A 16,818-nucleotide genomic window follows, 5' to 3' on the forward strand; every position below is an offset into this window, starting at 1 on the left:
AGACAGGGGTCAATAAATTAAGACCTGCAAGCCAATTCTGACTCACTGTCTAATTTTGTACAGCAACAAGCTAAGAATAGTTTATATATTTTTAACATGTTGAGAAAATATAAAGAATAATTTTGTGACATGTGAAAATTATAAGAAATTCACATTTCAACATCCATGAATAAAGTTTTATTTGAGCATTGACGCTCTTCTGAAATAAAATTAATAGATATTGCAACCTATACACACATTAAAAAAATTATAGTGTCCTAACTGTAATATAAGAGAGAAATAAAAGGAAAATTATTTAAAATCTAATGTATATTTTAATACATAAATTTCTTGGTATGACTGCATTAGATAGTATAATGGAGTCATCAGATACTTGAACCTACTTATAATAAATAAGTTTGAAACAGTCAGTGAATATTAGAAATGCATGGCTAGTTTGTCTTTATATGTATAATGGGATTCATTTCTATGCTCAGATAATTATTTATAGGTTTTTCACTTGCACAAGAATGAGTGGTAAAAATATCTTTGAATATATATATTCTAAGATAATCAATGTAATCAATAGGATGGGAAGAGGGAAGGCAAAAATAATTTTGTCCTCTGTTCAGATTAGAGACTTAATAGATACATTGAATCCTTTATTTCTTTCTATAGTAATTCATAAAGTCATAAAAATAGCCACTAGACAGAAATACTACAATTCCCATTTATGAGAATAGCACACAGAAAGCAGAAAGAAGTCAAATGGTCAAAGATATTTTTTAATTAAAAATGCAGTTGGGGACTTCCCTGGTGGTCCAGTGGGTAAGACTGCACGCTCCCAGTGCGAGGAGTCTGGGTTCAATCCCTGGTCAGGGAACTAGATTCCGCATGCATGCCGTAACTAAGAGTTCGCATCCTGCAACTAAGAAGTCCTCATGCCGCAACAAAGATCCTGTGTGCAGCAACTAAGACCCAACGCAGCATGCATAAATAAATAAATAATCACAAAAGAGAAATAAAAGCAAACATGTCCTTGATAAATAAATGTAAATAGGCTAAACCTCCCATCCAAAGGGAAATACTTTCACATTAGATCATAATATGAAGCATAAATCTGTACTATATATAAGAGTTCCTAAAACTTGGAGCTGTGAATGTTGAAAAGTAAGGTTTAATTCAGGCTAGAAATCATTAAGTCTTATTTTCTCTCCACAGCTCCCCATACCCCCCCCACCCCTGGCCCCGGCACTTCATAATGATCAAGATTCAGTCCATGATGAAGTTTAAGTAGTTGTAAATATCATTATGCATTGGAACATTTCTTTGTTAACTGTAAGACAAAATAAAAATACTAGTTGTATGAGACTTTAAATCAGATCAGATCTTAGTTCATGACAGGCCAGACATTGAGTGGACTAAAAATAAAACTGTAGAAGCCCTAAATAACATAACAAGTTAGAAGATATATACAAACATGTATAAAGAATATGACTTCTTTTAAAATGTCCATGTCAAATTACAGAAAACAAAAATAAAATAAAAATAAAAATAGCAGATCACAATACAGTAAGATGAGACATTTATAACTCAATAGGAAAACAGAAAAAACCCACCACATAGAAATTTAAAAGCTATTTTGGCAACTCTAGAGTCAAAGTGGAAGTGAAGACACTTTGGTGAAGCTTTTATATATTTGAACCTATGGGATGCAGCTAAAAGTGCTCAGAATAAAATTTCTTGTTTTACGTTCTTAACTAATAAAGAAGGAAGTATGAAAATAAATTAAATATTTAACTGAAGATATTAGAGAAAGAACAAAATAAACCTAAGTAAACTAGAAGGAAACTAGTAAGGTAAATGTGAAAAAATGAATGAATTATTAAAAAAAACAATGATTTTCAATCAACAAGCTTTTTAAAAGAAATAAAAGATGCATGTTAGCCTAATAAAGTAAAAACTGGAGAAACTTCAAGTACATGAAATAAGAAATGAAGCTAAGGAAATAACTACAGGTACACTGAAAGAAAAAGTAATAAGGAACTACTTTGCTGAAATCTATTGCAAATAATCTTGGGTTCTTCAATGACAGATTATTTTGTAGGCAATGTAGATAATCTGAACTGGTTGTAGAAGGGACAAAACTCCACACAGGCTAATTACATGGGAAAATTAGGGGAAAGTTGTCAAATAGAAAATAATAAACCTAACTGGAAATGTAGGAGATCTAAAAAGAGAAAAATTTTAAAATACTGCTGAGGAAACAAAATTTGAACAAAGGAAAGATACAGCATATGCCTAAATGGAAAGGCTAAGCATCACAAAAATACTATTTTCCTTAATTAGTGTATGAACTTAACATGATTGCCATGAAAATATCATATAGGATACATTTTTTTTGTTTTTTTGGAAATAAGTTGGTGTTAAAAATATAGTTACAAGATGTTTGGGAAAATTCTGAAGAAAACAGTTAATAGGGCTTCCCTGGTGGCGCAGTGGTTGAGAGTTCACCTGCCGATGCAGGGGACACGGGTTCGTGCCCCGGTCCGGGAAGATCCCACATGCTGCGGAAAGGCTGGGCCGCTGAGCCTGCGCGTCCAGAGCCTGTGCTCCGCAATGGGAGCGGCCATGACAGTGAGAGGCCCGCGTACTGCCAAAAAAAAAAAAAAAAAAAAAAACAGTTAATAAAAGGACACTAGTTCCTACAAGATGCTATAGCATATTTTGATGAATCAGTAATTAAAACTGTGTGGTACGAGTCCATGAACAGAGAATGTCTACAGTTATTCTTATAAGAACTTAGTTTATATGATATAAACTGCATTTCTAATAAATGGAGAAAAGAGATTATTCAGTAAATGGGGTTACTAGGTAATGATGTGGGAAAATATAAATTTACATCTCTTCTCATAGTTTAAAATAAATTCCAGATGGAATGAATATTTAAATGAAAAAAAGCAAAAGAAACTGGCAAAGTATTAAAAGAAAATACAGGATATAAGTGTTTTAAATCCTATGGAAAAAAATAAAGCAGAGGGAGATAATTCAGCAAAACAGGGGGTAGAGTGTAGAAAGCTGCAGTTTGAAACAGATTAGACCACTTCAGGGTCAGAGACTATCAGGTGCATTGGCCCTGAGGTGGGATTAGGTTTGGAATTTCCTAGGTTTCGCATAAGGCCAGTGTAACTGGAACAAGGGAGAGGGGGAGGCAAATCACATACACCGTTTTATAATCACTTTACCTTTTTCTTGAGACCAGGTGGGAAGCCATTAAATGATTTTGAACCAAAGGAATGTTGATTGGACCTGTTTGAAAATAGATTGTAAGGGTCAAGTATGGAAGCAGGGGTACCAATAAGGAGCCTATTATGATAATACAGACATGCGATAATGGTAGCTTGGATGAGAGTGGTGGCAGTGAGAAGTGGTTAGATTCTGTATGTATTTTGAAGGTTGGGCTGAAAGATTTGATGTTAAAGTTAATTAAAAGAGGGATGGAGTTAGTTAATAAGATGAAGATTTTGATGGGGAATTCAGAAACTCATTTTAGGACAGATTAAGATGCCTGTTACATTAAAATTGGAGCTGTCAAGTAGGCATGAACCAGTAGTGCAGAGAGAGGTCTTGTATGTGAGATAAACATTTGATAGTCATTAGTGTATATATTTAAAGCCTCAAGATTAGATGAGATTCCCCAAAGAAGTCCATGGAGAGGAAAAGGAGGTGAGGGACAAGGGCTGAGCTCTGGGATACTTGAGTGTAAAAGTGGAGACAGCAGGAGGAATGAACAATGCATACTCTGATGGAGCTGCCAGTGAGGTGGGAGAAAAATCTACTCTGTTGAGGAGGAGGGAGTGATCATCTAAGTCAGGTGTTGCTGATATTCAAGTAAGATAAGAACTCAGACTTGACTGTTAGATTTAGCAAACTGAAGGTCATTGTTGACCTTGATACAGCATTTTCAGTGGTGGAGGTGAAAGCTTCATTCCAGTGGGTTAAAGGGAAAGGGAGGAGAGGAATTGGAATCGGTGAGTATGGACAACTCTTTTGGTAAATTTCTGCAATCAGAAAGGAAAGGAATAGGATGGTAGCTGAACAGAATTAGGGCTGTAAGAGATGTTTTGTTTGTGTTTCACTTAAATTAGGAAGAAAACATATTGAAAGGCTTATTGGAAAGATCTAGGAGAATGGAAGAAATGAATGATATAGGAGAGAGGTGGAGAATTGAGGAAGCAATCCTAGAGTAAGCAAGGAAAGCTGGGATCTAGTGTACAAGTAGACATGTTGGTCAGGTCTAGGAGCGTGGATCCTTCACTCAGCAACCAGAGGATGTGATGGTGGTAGCCTTTGGAAATTACCTTCTCGTTCTTTTTTGTTTGTTTGTTTTTGATAAACTAGAGAGCAAAATAATCTGTTGAGAGTGATTGAGAGGAAGGAGATATGGGAAATTTGAGAAGAATGAAGAAAGTATGTACCTTTCTTTTAAGCAAATGGGAAAGTATATGGGACAAGGGAAATTTACCATAAACCTAGGCAGTGTTAGGGCTCCACCTGAGGATGGTGATCATGCATTTAAAATGTGATGGGAGAACATGTTTTTTTCTCTAGCCATGTTCAACTGTGCCAGTTCAAGCGTAGAGTGAGTAGAGAGCTAGATTTAACTAGGGTTAGAATTTTGCCAAAGAAAACTTCTTAGGTATAAGAAATAAGAGAATTAAAAATGGTAAAGGAGTACAGAGTTATATGTGAGGGAGTCCTAATTATTGACTACATAACTTGTGGTGGGTAAAGAAAAAGTGAATATGCAAGGCATGGAGGGACAGTGGTGATAAAATCTGTGAATTTTTAGGTTCCCATGGGCTTAAAGGTCTGAAGGATTGTTGGAGCCAGCGAGTTAGCTGGAACAAATGGAAGTGGTTGTCAGAAAGCAGTGTGTCATAAATTGAAATTATGGAGGGAATGAAGTTATTGGTAATCAAAAAGCCTGGGGTATAATCATGGTTGTGTGAGATGGAAGTGAGCAGAATAAAAGATCTTTGGAGAAGGGAAAGTCAAGAAACTTGATAGACCAGAGTATTAGAATAATCATCTATGTGATTATTGAAATGATTAAGAATTATGACAAGGGTAGATTTGGAGAGAGTGCTATTGAGCTGAAAGTTAAAATTTCCAAGAACTAATGGATTGGTAGAAGGAGTAACAAGGATCAAATTGCATGATATAAGTTACAGGAGATTTTGAGCCTGGGAGGTTTTAGGGAGGAGGGAGAATGGCTGGAAGAAGCTGTGCATAGCAAGGAGGACACTGACTTTATTTCCAAGTCTATTTGAACATGGAACATGAGAGGGCTTTAGGGGAATCGGCATTTTCAGGGAGGAGCTGGGTTTCAGTTAGATTTAGAAAATAAATGGAACATTCAGAGACAAAATTGAAATTATTAGTGGTGTTAATCTGGATGGAGAAATGTTTAGCTTTATTTAACTATATTTAAAAGCACGTGATTTTTGACCTAGCGCTTCATAATCCAGGTATATGTAAGGATATTCTTGCATATGTGAAAAATGACACACATAGAAGGGTATTTATTTTATTGCAGCATTTTTTAACAATGCTAGATAGTAAATGTTCCTTGCTAGACTGGTTAAATAATTTATGATATGCCTATATGTTGGAATTCTGTGCAACCACTGGGGGAAAAATGACGTAGCACTAATATGTACTGATGTGACATGATTGTCAAGATACTATTAGGGGTGGGGGGAAGAGGGTGATGTGCCAATCCGTATGTACAATATCATCCAATGTGTTTAATTTAAAAAAAGAATATGAATACACATATGCTTATTCATGCATAGGGTAACTAGTAGGATGCACAAAACTGTAACTATTAATTGTCTCTAGGGAGGCCAGTCGGGTGCTTATTTGGCAAGATTGGGAGGGAGACTTGCTTTTCTCTATAGTTTTTGAACCATTGCCTATACATATATGTATTTTTTAAAATAAAATAAGTTTTAAGAAAAGATTCAAGCCAGGTTGTGAAGGATCTTCGGTAATGGAGTTTGGACTTTTCATGGTAGTAAATGAAGATAATTATGTGAATAGAGCTGTGTTTTAGGAAATTTTACCTAATATCAGTCCTTCAAATGGATTAGAAAAGATAAAAGTCAGGACTGGCAGACTTGTAAGGAGGCTATTGCAATAGTCCAGGTTTGTGTTAATGCATATTTATGCAAATTTATCAAATGTGTTTTGGTTTAACGTCCTGGTTTTCCATCAGCTAGGTCAGTGTTTGGCACATAGCAGGCACGCTGGTTATTTGATGGATGAGAATATTCAAGCATCATCCATTTTCTTCCAGTGGGCCTTCGTAATCATTGACTCTTGATTCCTCTGGCATGTTTTGTTATCATTTGGCATTTGCTTATTTTAATAATAATAATAAAAAAATTTTCCCACTAATTATAAACCCTGTGAGGCTACTTTGCTCTCTTTTTTTCTCCCTGTATTTAAATTGTTGCACAGGATGAATTATGATATGTCATTACTATCGTATATAAAATGTAGTAGGTACCATTATTTTATGTTGTTATTACTGTTTATCTTGCCTTTGTGTGTGTTCCTTGAAGACTAGCCGTTTTGTTCTCATTAAAATGGGAGTTTTGCATAGTGATTGAGAGCATAGACTCTGAAACTAGATGACTTGACTTGGAATTATCCAGTGAACTTTGAGCAAATTACTTAACTTTAGTATACCTCAGTTTCCTTATCTATACAGTAGAGATTTGAAGATTAAATATATTTTATGGAAAGTGCTTAAAACAATGCTTGACACATAGTGTTAATTATGTTATGGAAGTTTTCGCAGGTACTACTGATTTGGAAGAAAGTCAGTTGAATAACCTCAATTCTTATGTACTTTACCTGTGTTTGTATTCTTTAAAGTTCTGCTCATTTCTTTTCATTAAAAAGGCCATTTCTGAACCTTTCTTTGTTTCCTTGAAATTATAGCAGCCCCTGTCTCTTGGAGCACACTAACATGGTAATGAATTGGACCTTTAACAACTTTGTTCACTTTACATTTTCTTTTTTTAAAAATTTATTTTTTATTTCATTCTATTTTTTAAATTTATTTTTGGCTGCATCGGGTCTTAGTTGCGGCATGCGGGCTCTTCCTTGCGGCGCTCGGCTTCTCTCTAGTTGTGGCGTGTGGGCTTCTTTCTAGTTGTGGCACTCAGGCTCCAGAGCGTGCAGACTCAGTAGTTGCAGTGTGCGGGCTCCAGTGCACGTGGGCTCTGTAGTTGTGGCACACAGGCTTAGTTGCCCCGCGGCATGTGGGATCTTAGTTCCCCGACCAGGGATCGAACCTGTGTCCCCTGTATTGGAAGGCGGATTCTTAATCACTGGACCACCAGGGAAGTCCCCACTTTACATTATCTTTTGATAAATTGGATTCTAGTGTTCAGGGATGTTAATTCACCTTGTTCGCTAATACATGTTTTATAATTACATAAAAATATGACAGTGGGAATACTGACAAAATTCCCTTCTTGAGATATTGACGTCTTTACATTGCTTTATGCTACACGGTACTAGATGTATGCATGTATCAGGCGTCCTGTGTGGCCTGTTGCCTTGATGCTTAATCACGTGACTGATGGCCCTTTTGACAAAGAATATAGCCAGTTTCCCACAGCTGAATTACATTTTATAACTGCTTAAATAAATCACTTTTTAAAAACAGTTGAAACATTCCAAGTGTGAAAGACAAATGCAGTTTATTTTCATGTTTAAGTCCCCATTCATATAATTTTTCAAAATGTTTTTTAAATTTAAAAAATTCTGTGAAACTGAATTTATTATTGCAATTAACTTTCATAAACCACTTGTTTTATTACTGGTGATAGTGGATAGCAGAAATGAATTTTGTATAACAAGACTTCTTATAGTTCTTTTTTGAATTTCATTGCACAAGCAAGTATGTTTTAATTTGTTTACCTTTTTGTTTTTATTTCAGCCTAACTAATCATTGTTTTTATTTTTGTTTTATCAGATTTCATAAATTAAAACAGTTGAAATACTGTATTGTGAAATAAGAGCCCATCTATTTTGAATTAGCTCTCTGCACCTGAAAGCTACATTATTCTTTTGAGTTATTCCATGATCTGTTTCTAGAGTCTAACTTTGTTTTCTTTGGGAACAAATATGATTAAATCTGTGTGAGGCTGGGAACAAATGATTCATGTTTGGAAGTACTTAAATTCTGAGTCTTAATTACGTGGAAGTACTTGCATTTTTTTTTTTTAAAGGAAGCTGTTTGTCTTCTTTTTCCTTTTAACCAGAATTTACTAGAAATAATACTATTCTTTATACTTTTTGATCAGTATTTCTATTAAAATCTTGTTTTTAAACTACAGAAAACCTCAATATCCTAGAATATTAAAAAAGGATACTCTCTAGGTCCTTGTAATACTAACATATTAAGAAGAAAACATAACCAGAATGTAAGAAAATGATAGCAGTAAAGTCAAAACAAAAAGTTAATTTTTTAGTATGGGAGTTAATAATGATCTGATATAGCTAAAAAATAACCTTTGTTGAAAAAAGAGAGCTGTGTTGAATAATGAGGTAGCAAAGGAAGAAATAATAGACTCAATTTCTTATTTAATATCATCAAATCCATTCCTTTGACAGCATTTTAATTTATATGCCAGTTTTCTTCCTGCAGTATCTTTTGACTTTTATTTTAATAGGTTAGTGTTTAAACTTTTTTTGTATCAAAAACAAATAATTTGGAAGTGGCATGTTGACTTTTACTCGTACAACATTTGGAATGTTTTTGACTTATTAGCCATGCATGTTTGTAGGAGGAGGAAAAGTATTTAGAGATAACATAACTGGTATTCTCTTGAAGTCTCAGCCATAACAAAATTTCCTGTTAAGGATAGGATTTCTGATAACTCTGTCCTTTGACAGACACAGTATTATTTCTCCTTCTGTGGCATGAGGCTGTGAGTATAAATTGAGTTGGGATAGATGAATAGTTGCCATCAATACAGTTATGTTGGATTAGAGTCCGCAGGGCAGATGACATTAGCTGAGACAGCAGTTCAGCTGAAATTGTTGTACAGATAAATCTGTTGCATTGCTACATAGTCATACTGTATTGGAGGGAGCATTTGCCGAATTGTGCAATAGTCAATGACATTTAATCAAATTCCTTTAAAAAATTTATAAAATTAAGGAAGGATTTAAAGCTATAATGAAAACTGAGCATTTAAAAGTGTATTTTTATGGGAAGTATTCTTAATGTGTCCTTATTTTCCTTATTTATTATCAGCTTAGCAAAGATTCTTACTATATTATTAACTAACCATATATTTTTTGGTAAAAGGATATCACAGTTAATCTATGCAGTAGAGTATGTCATGTAGGTATTTGTATGCATTTAGTAAATGCTTGAAATATGCAGAGTACTAGCATATCATTTTAGCCACTTACAAGATGCTTTGGGCAAGTTACCTCAACTCTAGTCCTCAGTTTTCTCATGTGTAAAATGTGGATAAATTAATACCTATCTCATAGGTTATGATGAGAATTAAATGAGTTAATATGTGCAGTGGTTATAGTTAGTGAGTGGTCAGTGAATGTTTATTATTATATAATTAGTTGAAGATCAATAAGAATTCTTTTGTATTCTCTAATTTTATGAATAAGCTTCTAGAAAGACGCTTAACTCATTGAGAAATAATGTATGTGATGATTCATTTTACTCTTAATTCCATTAGGTCACTTAGTATTCTTGCTGATTATGTAGCAACTTTTTTAGGACTCCAAGTTTAGGTCTATAAAGGTGAATAAAGCCTTGTGCTCTGCTTTGAAGTAGCTTATTTTGAAACTTCTATTAAAAAGTCAGTAAGAGGGGTGAATTTCCTAAGTAACTTGAATTGGAGAGATTTTTAGTTTTTCCCTTGTTTGTCTGTGGTTCATAAATCAGAGAGATCATATCTGATTGGGAGATTAGAAATGGATTAGGGGAAACATAATGATTATTCAAAGATTCCATTCTTATGTGTATTTTATCCTTTTGTCATCACCTCTTCCCTAATCGCTTCAGTAATTCAGCTTGTGTACTCATTTATTTATTAAAATAACTTTAAAAATTGTGAAATCCTATCATCCCCACAGTATGGTAGGAAGGGAAATAGCTAGAATTTATGAAAAGATTTATTGGCAATTCTCTTTTGACGTATTTTTAATATGCCAAACTATTGAATCTTCCCTCGCTACTTTTACAGTATTACTTGTTAGCCTTGACAGTTGGGTGTGTCATTTGTAATATGGTTACTAAAGCCAAATTGAAAAACATGTCAAGTTACTAGGAACACAAGAACCATCTATGGTTCAGAATTGTGTAGCTGTGCACAGTTCTCCACCACTTGTAATTTTATGTGCCTTGATAATGACTTAATCTGGACATAAGGTCTAGTACAATTTGAGGGCATTTCAAGTAGATCTATTATCCTTGTAGACAGAATCACTTTAGAAATAGAAAAAAACAAATTCTGAAATGTTGTCACTGTAAACATCACAAGGGTAGGTAAATAGTCTTACTGACCCACGTATGTACTTTTTCCCTTAGTATTGAATTTGACCGGGATTGTGACTACTTTGCAATTGCTGGGGTTACAAAGAAGATAAAAGTCTATGAATATGGCACAGTCATTCAGGATGCGGTGGATATTCATTACCCTGAAAATGAAATGACCTGCAATTCCAAAATCAGGTATTTACATTATTTCCTTGGCCTAATGCAGTGTGTATATAACAGTTAGTATCTATAATTAGTATGAGTTTGTTATGGTACCTTTTTGTGAGACTCCTTACTCATTCATGGTGAACACTTTAATTGTATACAGAGGATACGTCAGAATATCTTTTTTATAGACATGGGTTGCTTTTTCCCTGTGGGGGTTAGTAGTTAGTGTTTTTCTGTTTGCCAAATGAAAATCCTCTTTCATTCACTTAATCAAATAAAGGTCTTTATTGTAGATGGCCTTTCATGGGGTATTTTTTTTTAACATCTTTATTGGAGTATAATTGCTTTACACTGGTGTGTTAGTTTCTGCTTTATAACAAAGTGAATCAGTTATACATATACGTATGTTCCCATATCTCTTCCCTCTTGTGTCTCCCTCCCTCCCACCCTCCCTATCCCACCCCTCTAGGTGGTCACAAGCCACCTAGCTATTTCCCTGTGCTATGTGGCTGCTTCCCACTAGCTATCTATTTTACGTTTGGTAGTGTATATATGTCCATGCCACTCTCCCACTTTGTCACAGCTTACCCTTCCCACTCCCCATATCCTCAAGTCTGTTCTCTAGTAGGTCTGTGTCTTTATTCCCGTCCTACCCCTAGGTTCTTCGTGACCTTTTTTTTTTTCTTAGGTTACATATATATGTGTTAGCATACGGTATTTGTTTTTCTCTTTGTGACTTACTTCACTCTGTATGACAGACTCTAGGTCCACCCACCTCACTACAAATATCTCAATTTCATTTCTTTTTATGGCTGAGTAATATTCCATTGTATATATGTGCCACATCTTTATCCATTCATCCGATGATGGACACTTAGGTTGCTTCCATGTCCTGGCTATTGTAAATAGAGCTGCAATGAACATTTTGGTACATGACTCTTTTTGAATTATGGTTTTTCAGGGTATATGCCCAGTAGTGGGATTGCTGGGTCGTATGGTAGTTCTATTTGTAGTTTTTTAAGGAAACTCCATACTGTTCTCCATAGTGGCTGTATCAATTTATGTTCCCACCAACAGTTCAGAAGGGTCCCCTTTTCTCCACACCCTCTCCAGCATTTATTTCTAGATTTTTTGATGATGGCCATTCTGACCGGTGTGAGATGATATCTCATTGTAGTTTTGATTTGCATTTCTCTAATGATTAATGATGTTGAGCATTCTTTCATGTGTTTGTTGGCAATCTGTATATCTTCTTTGGAGAAATGTCTATTTAGGTCTTCTGCTCGTAGCCTAATGAATAGTGTCTCAGAGTTAAGAATTTTTCCTCTAGCATGCGTATATCTAAACATTATAATTGTTTACAGTTTTAAGAATTCTTTTCAGAAGAACATTTTGCTTCTTTTCATGAGGGCATAGTATTTAAGTTTCATGTATTAGGGATTAGAGTTCATAATTAGTGCTTTTTAAACCCTGAGTACTGTTAAGGCTGCAGAAACTGGACCCTACTTCTGATCTCCACCCCCGCCCCATGCCCCACCCCTAAATCTTGGAGGAATCCTAGAATCTGTATTTTTAAAACAAGCTTCCCTGTTTTCATAGGCACTGGCTTAAAAGGGAGTGATGTAAGGAAATCACTTAATAATAAATTTATTTAGAACTTTCAACATTTTCCAGTCATCCTTGTACCTTTTTTATCTGGATGAATGACACATATAGTCAGTGTGTATATGTACTCATTTTAATAATGTTAATAATATAGCAAGTATTGTAGTCTTTATTTGTTATAGCTTTCTTTTTTGTTTTCTAATTCGTTCATAAAAATGGTAGGCTGATAGTGCTCATTCATCAGTGGTGCTCATCATTGAGAATCTGTTATAGTTATTAGTTTATATACTTTATTCCTAAGTGAAAAGAATACAACGTGAGTAAGACATAACTTTATTGAATTCTAATGTGGCAGGCATTGTCCTAAGTGCTTTGTCTTAAGCTGACCATTGTTGCCCCATTTTATACACAAGGAAGCTGAAGCACAAAAAGGTTCATTAACTTGCTTAAGATTGCACAGCTATTCTCTGGAGGAGCCTGGATTCAAACAGAAGTAGTTTGGTTCCAGAATCTGTGCTTCTAACCATTTCATGCTACTCATTTATAAAATAGGGGCTCTAATACTAATATGTATTTCATAGGATTGTACTTTAAGTAAATCCACATAATGCACTCAGCACAGTACTTGGCCCACATCAAGTAAATGTTACTATAATGAAAATATGGATTAGAGGGTTTACCTTTTCTATCTTGACATATGTAAAAATTATGGCAGAACTCTATGCATCTTGGAATAAAGAGAAGGAAACAGTTCAGGCTGGAAACTATGGGCTTGGGGCTGAAAGGATCAATATGTAAGCTTGCCTAAAACCAATTTGGAGCACACCAATTGTGAAAGTGAACTAAATTACCCAAAGCCGCAGCTAGTAAGTTGCAGATCTGGAATTTAAGCTCAGGTCTATCTAAATCCAAGGCTCTTAACTGTTTCATATAATTTCTCCCAGAAATTCTAACAAGTATACTTAAAGTTGCAAATGAACTCGTTCCAACCCCTAAAATTTAGCATGAATGCAACTAGTAGAGAGCAAAAAAGCTTTGTGTTCAAATGCTTGGAAATCACCTAGGTTAATTGCTTTGCTTTCTAGGTGACTTTTTTCTATAATATACATTAGCTTCACTGTATGCATGATGTGCATATGTGTCTAACCAAAAGAGTGTATTTTTAATTGTCGCATTCTCAGTTTTGAAACATTTGAGAATAGCTGAAACCATAAATGTTAAAAGTTTAATTCTAACTGTTAAATGCATTTAATTGAAATTTCAGTCATACACTTATATTAGTTAAGATTTGGGTGTAAATACGGAAATCCAATTCAAACCAGTTTATTGGTTTATATGATTGGGCACAGCTGGATCCAGGGGCCTAAACAGTCTGATTAGGTCTGTCATTCTGCCATGGCATGTTATTGCCCCCTTGGCCTCTATTATCTTCACTTACAGACGTGCTTTTCTCATGTATCAGGGATGGCCAGTAGCAACTTTAGGCTCATCATATCCATCTTCCAGCTCGTGACAAGCATGAAAAGTGGTTACAGGTCATAACTTGGTAGTTTCAGTTGAAAAATCTGGGAATTATTTGATACCTTTCTTCCCAGATGTATTGTGGGCAGAATAATGATTGTGAACTCATGTAAACCATTTTGAAAGGGTTCTAATCTTTCTGAACACATCAAAATTCTTTGTACCCATTGTTATTTATTTTTATGTAAAATGAGGCTTAACAGTATTCCTTTCTTTCAGCTGTATCAGTTGGAGTAGTTACCATAAGAACCTGTTAGCCAGCAGTGATTATGAAGGCACCGTCATCCTATGGGATGGATTCACAGGACAGAGGTCAAAGGTCTATCAGGTAAATAAGGTTACTAGTTACTTGTTTTAAGTATCACATTTTCACTTTTTAATAATTGTAGAGCTTCATGTGTTTTATAGTTACAAATTTAAAGTCATTATTTAGCATTTTCTATACCTATGTAATTCCAAAGAGATGCTTCTCTGAAGCATCTCTTCAGACTTTTTGCATTTGTAGAATGTATCAAATGAATTTCCAAAAGCAGTAATTTTGTAAATGTGTATATAAAAAGTTTAGGAACTACTTTGCATCTCATTTGTTTTCATAGCCAGTTCTTTTCCCTCCCACCATAGTGATAAATTGGTATCAAGTTTGTTTGTTTGTTTTGCTTTATTTATTTTAAGATCTATATTCTGTTTGAGACTACTTTGCCTTCCTTCTCCATCCAGGAGCATGAGAAAAGGTGTTGGAGTGTTGACTTTAATTTGATGGATCCTAAACTCTTGGCTTCGGGTTCTGATGATGCAAAAGGTACTATTTGAGTTCCCTCCCCCAACTTAATTCCTTTTACTGACGGAGATGCAGATATTTATTGAAACTCATAACAATCCTTTGTGATTACTGATTATTCTAAACATAATCTACTAAGCACAAAAATCTATATTTCTTGGAGTGAAAGAAAAATGAATATGCTGCATCTTCATTATGATAATGTTTTCTGGGTTCATGCCACACTGTGACATTTTTATAACCAGTTCCTTTATATATACCATGAAATGAACTTCAGACATCTCTGTATTTTGAATTATATTAAATTCTGACTGCATACCAAAATCTTTTAATGAAGTTTATCATGTTTCAAGGCAAAAATTCTACATCTCTTTCTGCCAGTTTTTTTTTTTAATATAAATTTATTTATTTATTTTTGGCTGTGTTGGGTCTTCGTTGCTGTGTGCGGGCTTTCTCTAGTTGTGGTGAGCGGGGGCTACTCTTCGTTGTGGTGCACGGGCTTCTCATTGTCATAGCTTCTCTTGTTGCGGAGCACGGGCTCTAGACACGCGGGCTTCATTAGTTGTGGCATGTGGGCTCAGTAGTTGTGGCTTGCGGGCTCTAGAGCGCAGGCTCAGTGGTTGTGGTGCATGGGCTTAGTTGCTCCATGGCACGTGGGATCTTCCCGGACCAAGGCTCGAATCCGTGTCCCCTGCATTGGCAGGCGGATTCTTAACCACTGCTCCACCAGGGAAGCCCTCTTTCTGCCAATTTAATTTACCTCTCTTCTATTTTTTTTTTTTTTTTTTTTTTGGTATATCCATCTTTACTATTCATTCTTTTCTGTTAACCTTACTGTCTTGTTTTGGCCTGGTTCTTCTCATCATTATATTTATAAAGCCCTGTTAACAGGTTTCCTTTATCTTAATAGCCTTAATTTCTTTGCCCTTTCCTTCTTTTCAACATGTAACTTGCAGACTAGTGGATAGATAGGCAAGGGTGGCTTTACCATTGAAAACTTTATTTCACAATGATAGAGCTGTCGTATTCTGTAAAAGGGAAATGACATGACTGGCTTGACCCCAAAAAAGTTTTAGATCAGAAAGTAGCAAGTTGTTCACCCACAGTACATATAGATTGTAATACTTCGCTTCACAATTGCTTTAAGAAATTATCTTCGAATTTCTGAATTATTTAGAGAATTGTGCTACAATTGACATTTTTATGTTGGAATACAAAGCTACATTAATTAAACTTTTTTTTTTTAAATAATGTAGTGGGGTAGCCTTTATTGAGAATACGTGTGTGCTTCCTCAGGAAAATAGAAGTAATTTAAGTAGGAAGAGCAATTTAAGTAGGAAGAGGTTTTTGTTTTTTTTAATTACTTACTGATTTTATTTTTTTAAATTTATTTTTGGCTGCATTGGGTCTTCGTTGTGGCAAGCGGGGGCTACTCTTCGTTGCGGTGTGTGTGCTTCTCATTGCAGTGGCTTCTCTTCTTGCGGAGCACGGGCTCTAGGCGCATGGGCTTCAGTAGTTGTGGCACGTGGTCTCTGTAGTTGTGGCACACGGGGTTAGTTGCTCCGCGGCATGTGGGATCTTCCCAGAGCAGGGATTGAACCCGTGTCCCCTGCATTGGCAGGCAGGTTCTTAACCACTGCGCCACAAGGGAAGTCCCTTGATTTTAAATTGTATTAAGATACACATAAAATAAACCATTTTAACCATTTTAAAGTATACTGCTCAGTGGCATTAAGTACCTTCACATTGTTGTGCATCCTTCACCACTGTCAATCCATAGAACTTTTTTCGTATTGCAGACCTGAAACTCTGTGTCAGAAGCTGTTTCTGTTTTACTGAAACAGTAACTCCCCATTCCCCCTTCACCAGCCCCTGGCAATCACCTTTCTAATTTCTGTTTCTTGTGACTGGTTTATTTCACTTAGCATAATGTCTTTTAGGTTCATCCGTGTTGTAGCATGTGTTAGAATTTTGTTCTTTTATAAGACCGAAAAATAATCTATTGTATGAATATACCACATTTTGTTTCATTCGTTGATGGATAGACACTTGGTTGCTTCCCCTTTCTGGCTATTGTGAATAATGCTGCTATGAACATGAATGGCAAAATATCTCTTCATATCCCTGCTTTAAGTTCTTCTGGGTATATACTCAGAAATGGAATTGCTGGATCATA

General features: G+C 35.3%; 1 protein-coding gene across 9 annotated transcripts in view; it reads left to right on the plus strand.

The window, feature by feature from the left end:
- Positions 1–16,818, plus strand: part of COP1 (COP1 E3 ubiquitin ligase) — a 276,120-nt gene that overhangs the window by 146,469 nt on the left and 112,833 nt on the right. For all 9 annotated transcript variants that reach the window (XM_089910807.1, XM_089910796.1, XM_089910781.1 and 6 more), the window contains 3 exons: positions 10,622–10,765; positions 14,084–14,192; positions 14,582–14,663. In XM_089910807.1, coding sequence (XP_089766933.1) covers positions 10,622–10,765; positions 14,084–14,192; positions 14,582–14,663 — 335 coding nt within the window. The remainder of the gene's footprint in view (positions 1–10,621; positions 10,766–14,083; positions 14,193–14,581; positions 14,664–16,818) is intronic.

This window comes from Delphinapterus leucas, chromosome 1 (assembly GCF_059928025.1).
Source record: "Delphinapterus leucas isolate spDelLeu-1000000601 "Yukka" chromosome 1, BTC_Dleu_Yukka2, whole genome shotgun sequence".
Taxonomy (NCBI): Eukaryota; Metazoa; Chordata; class Mammalia; order Artiodactyla; family Monodontidae; genus Delphinapterus; species Delphinapterus leucas.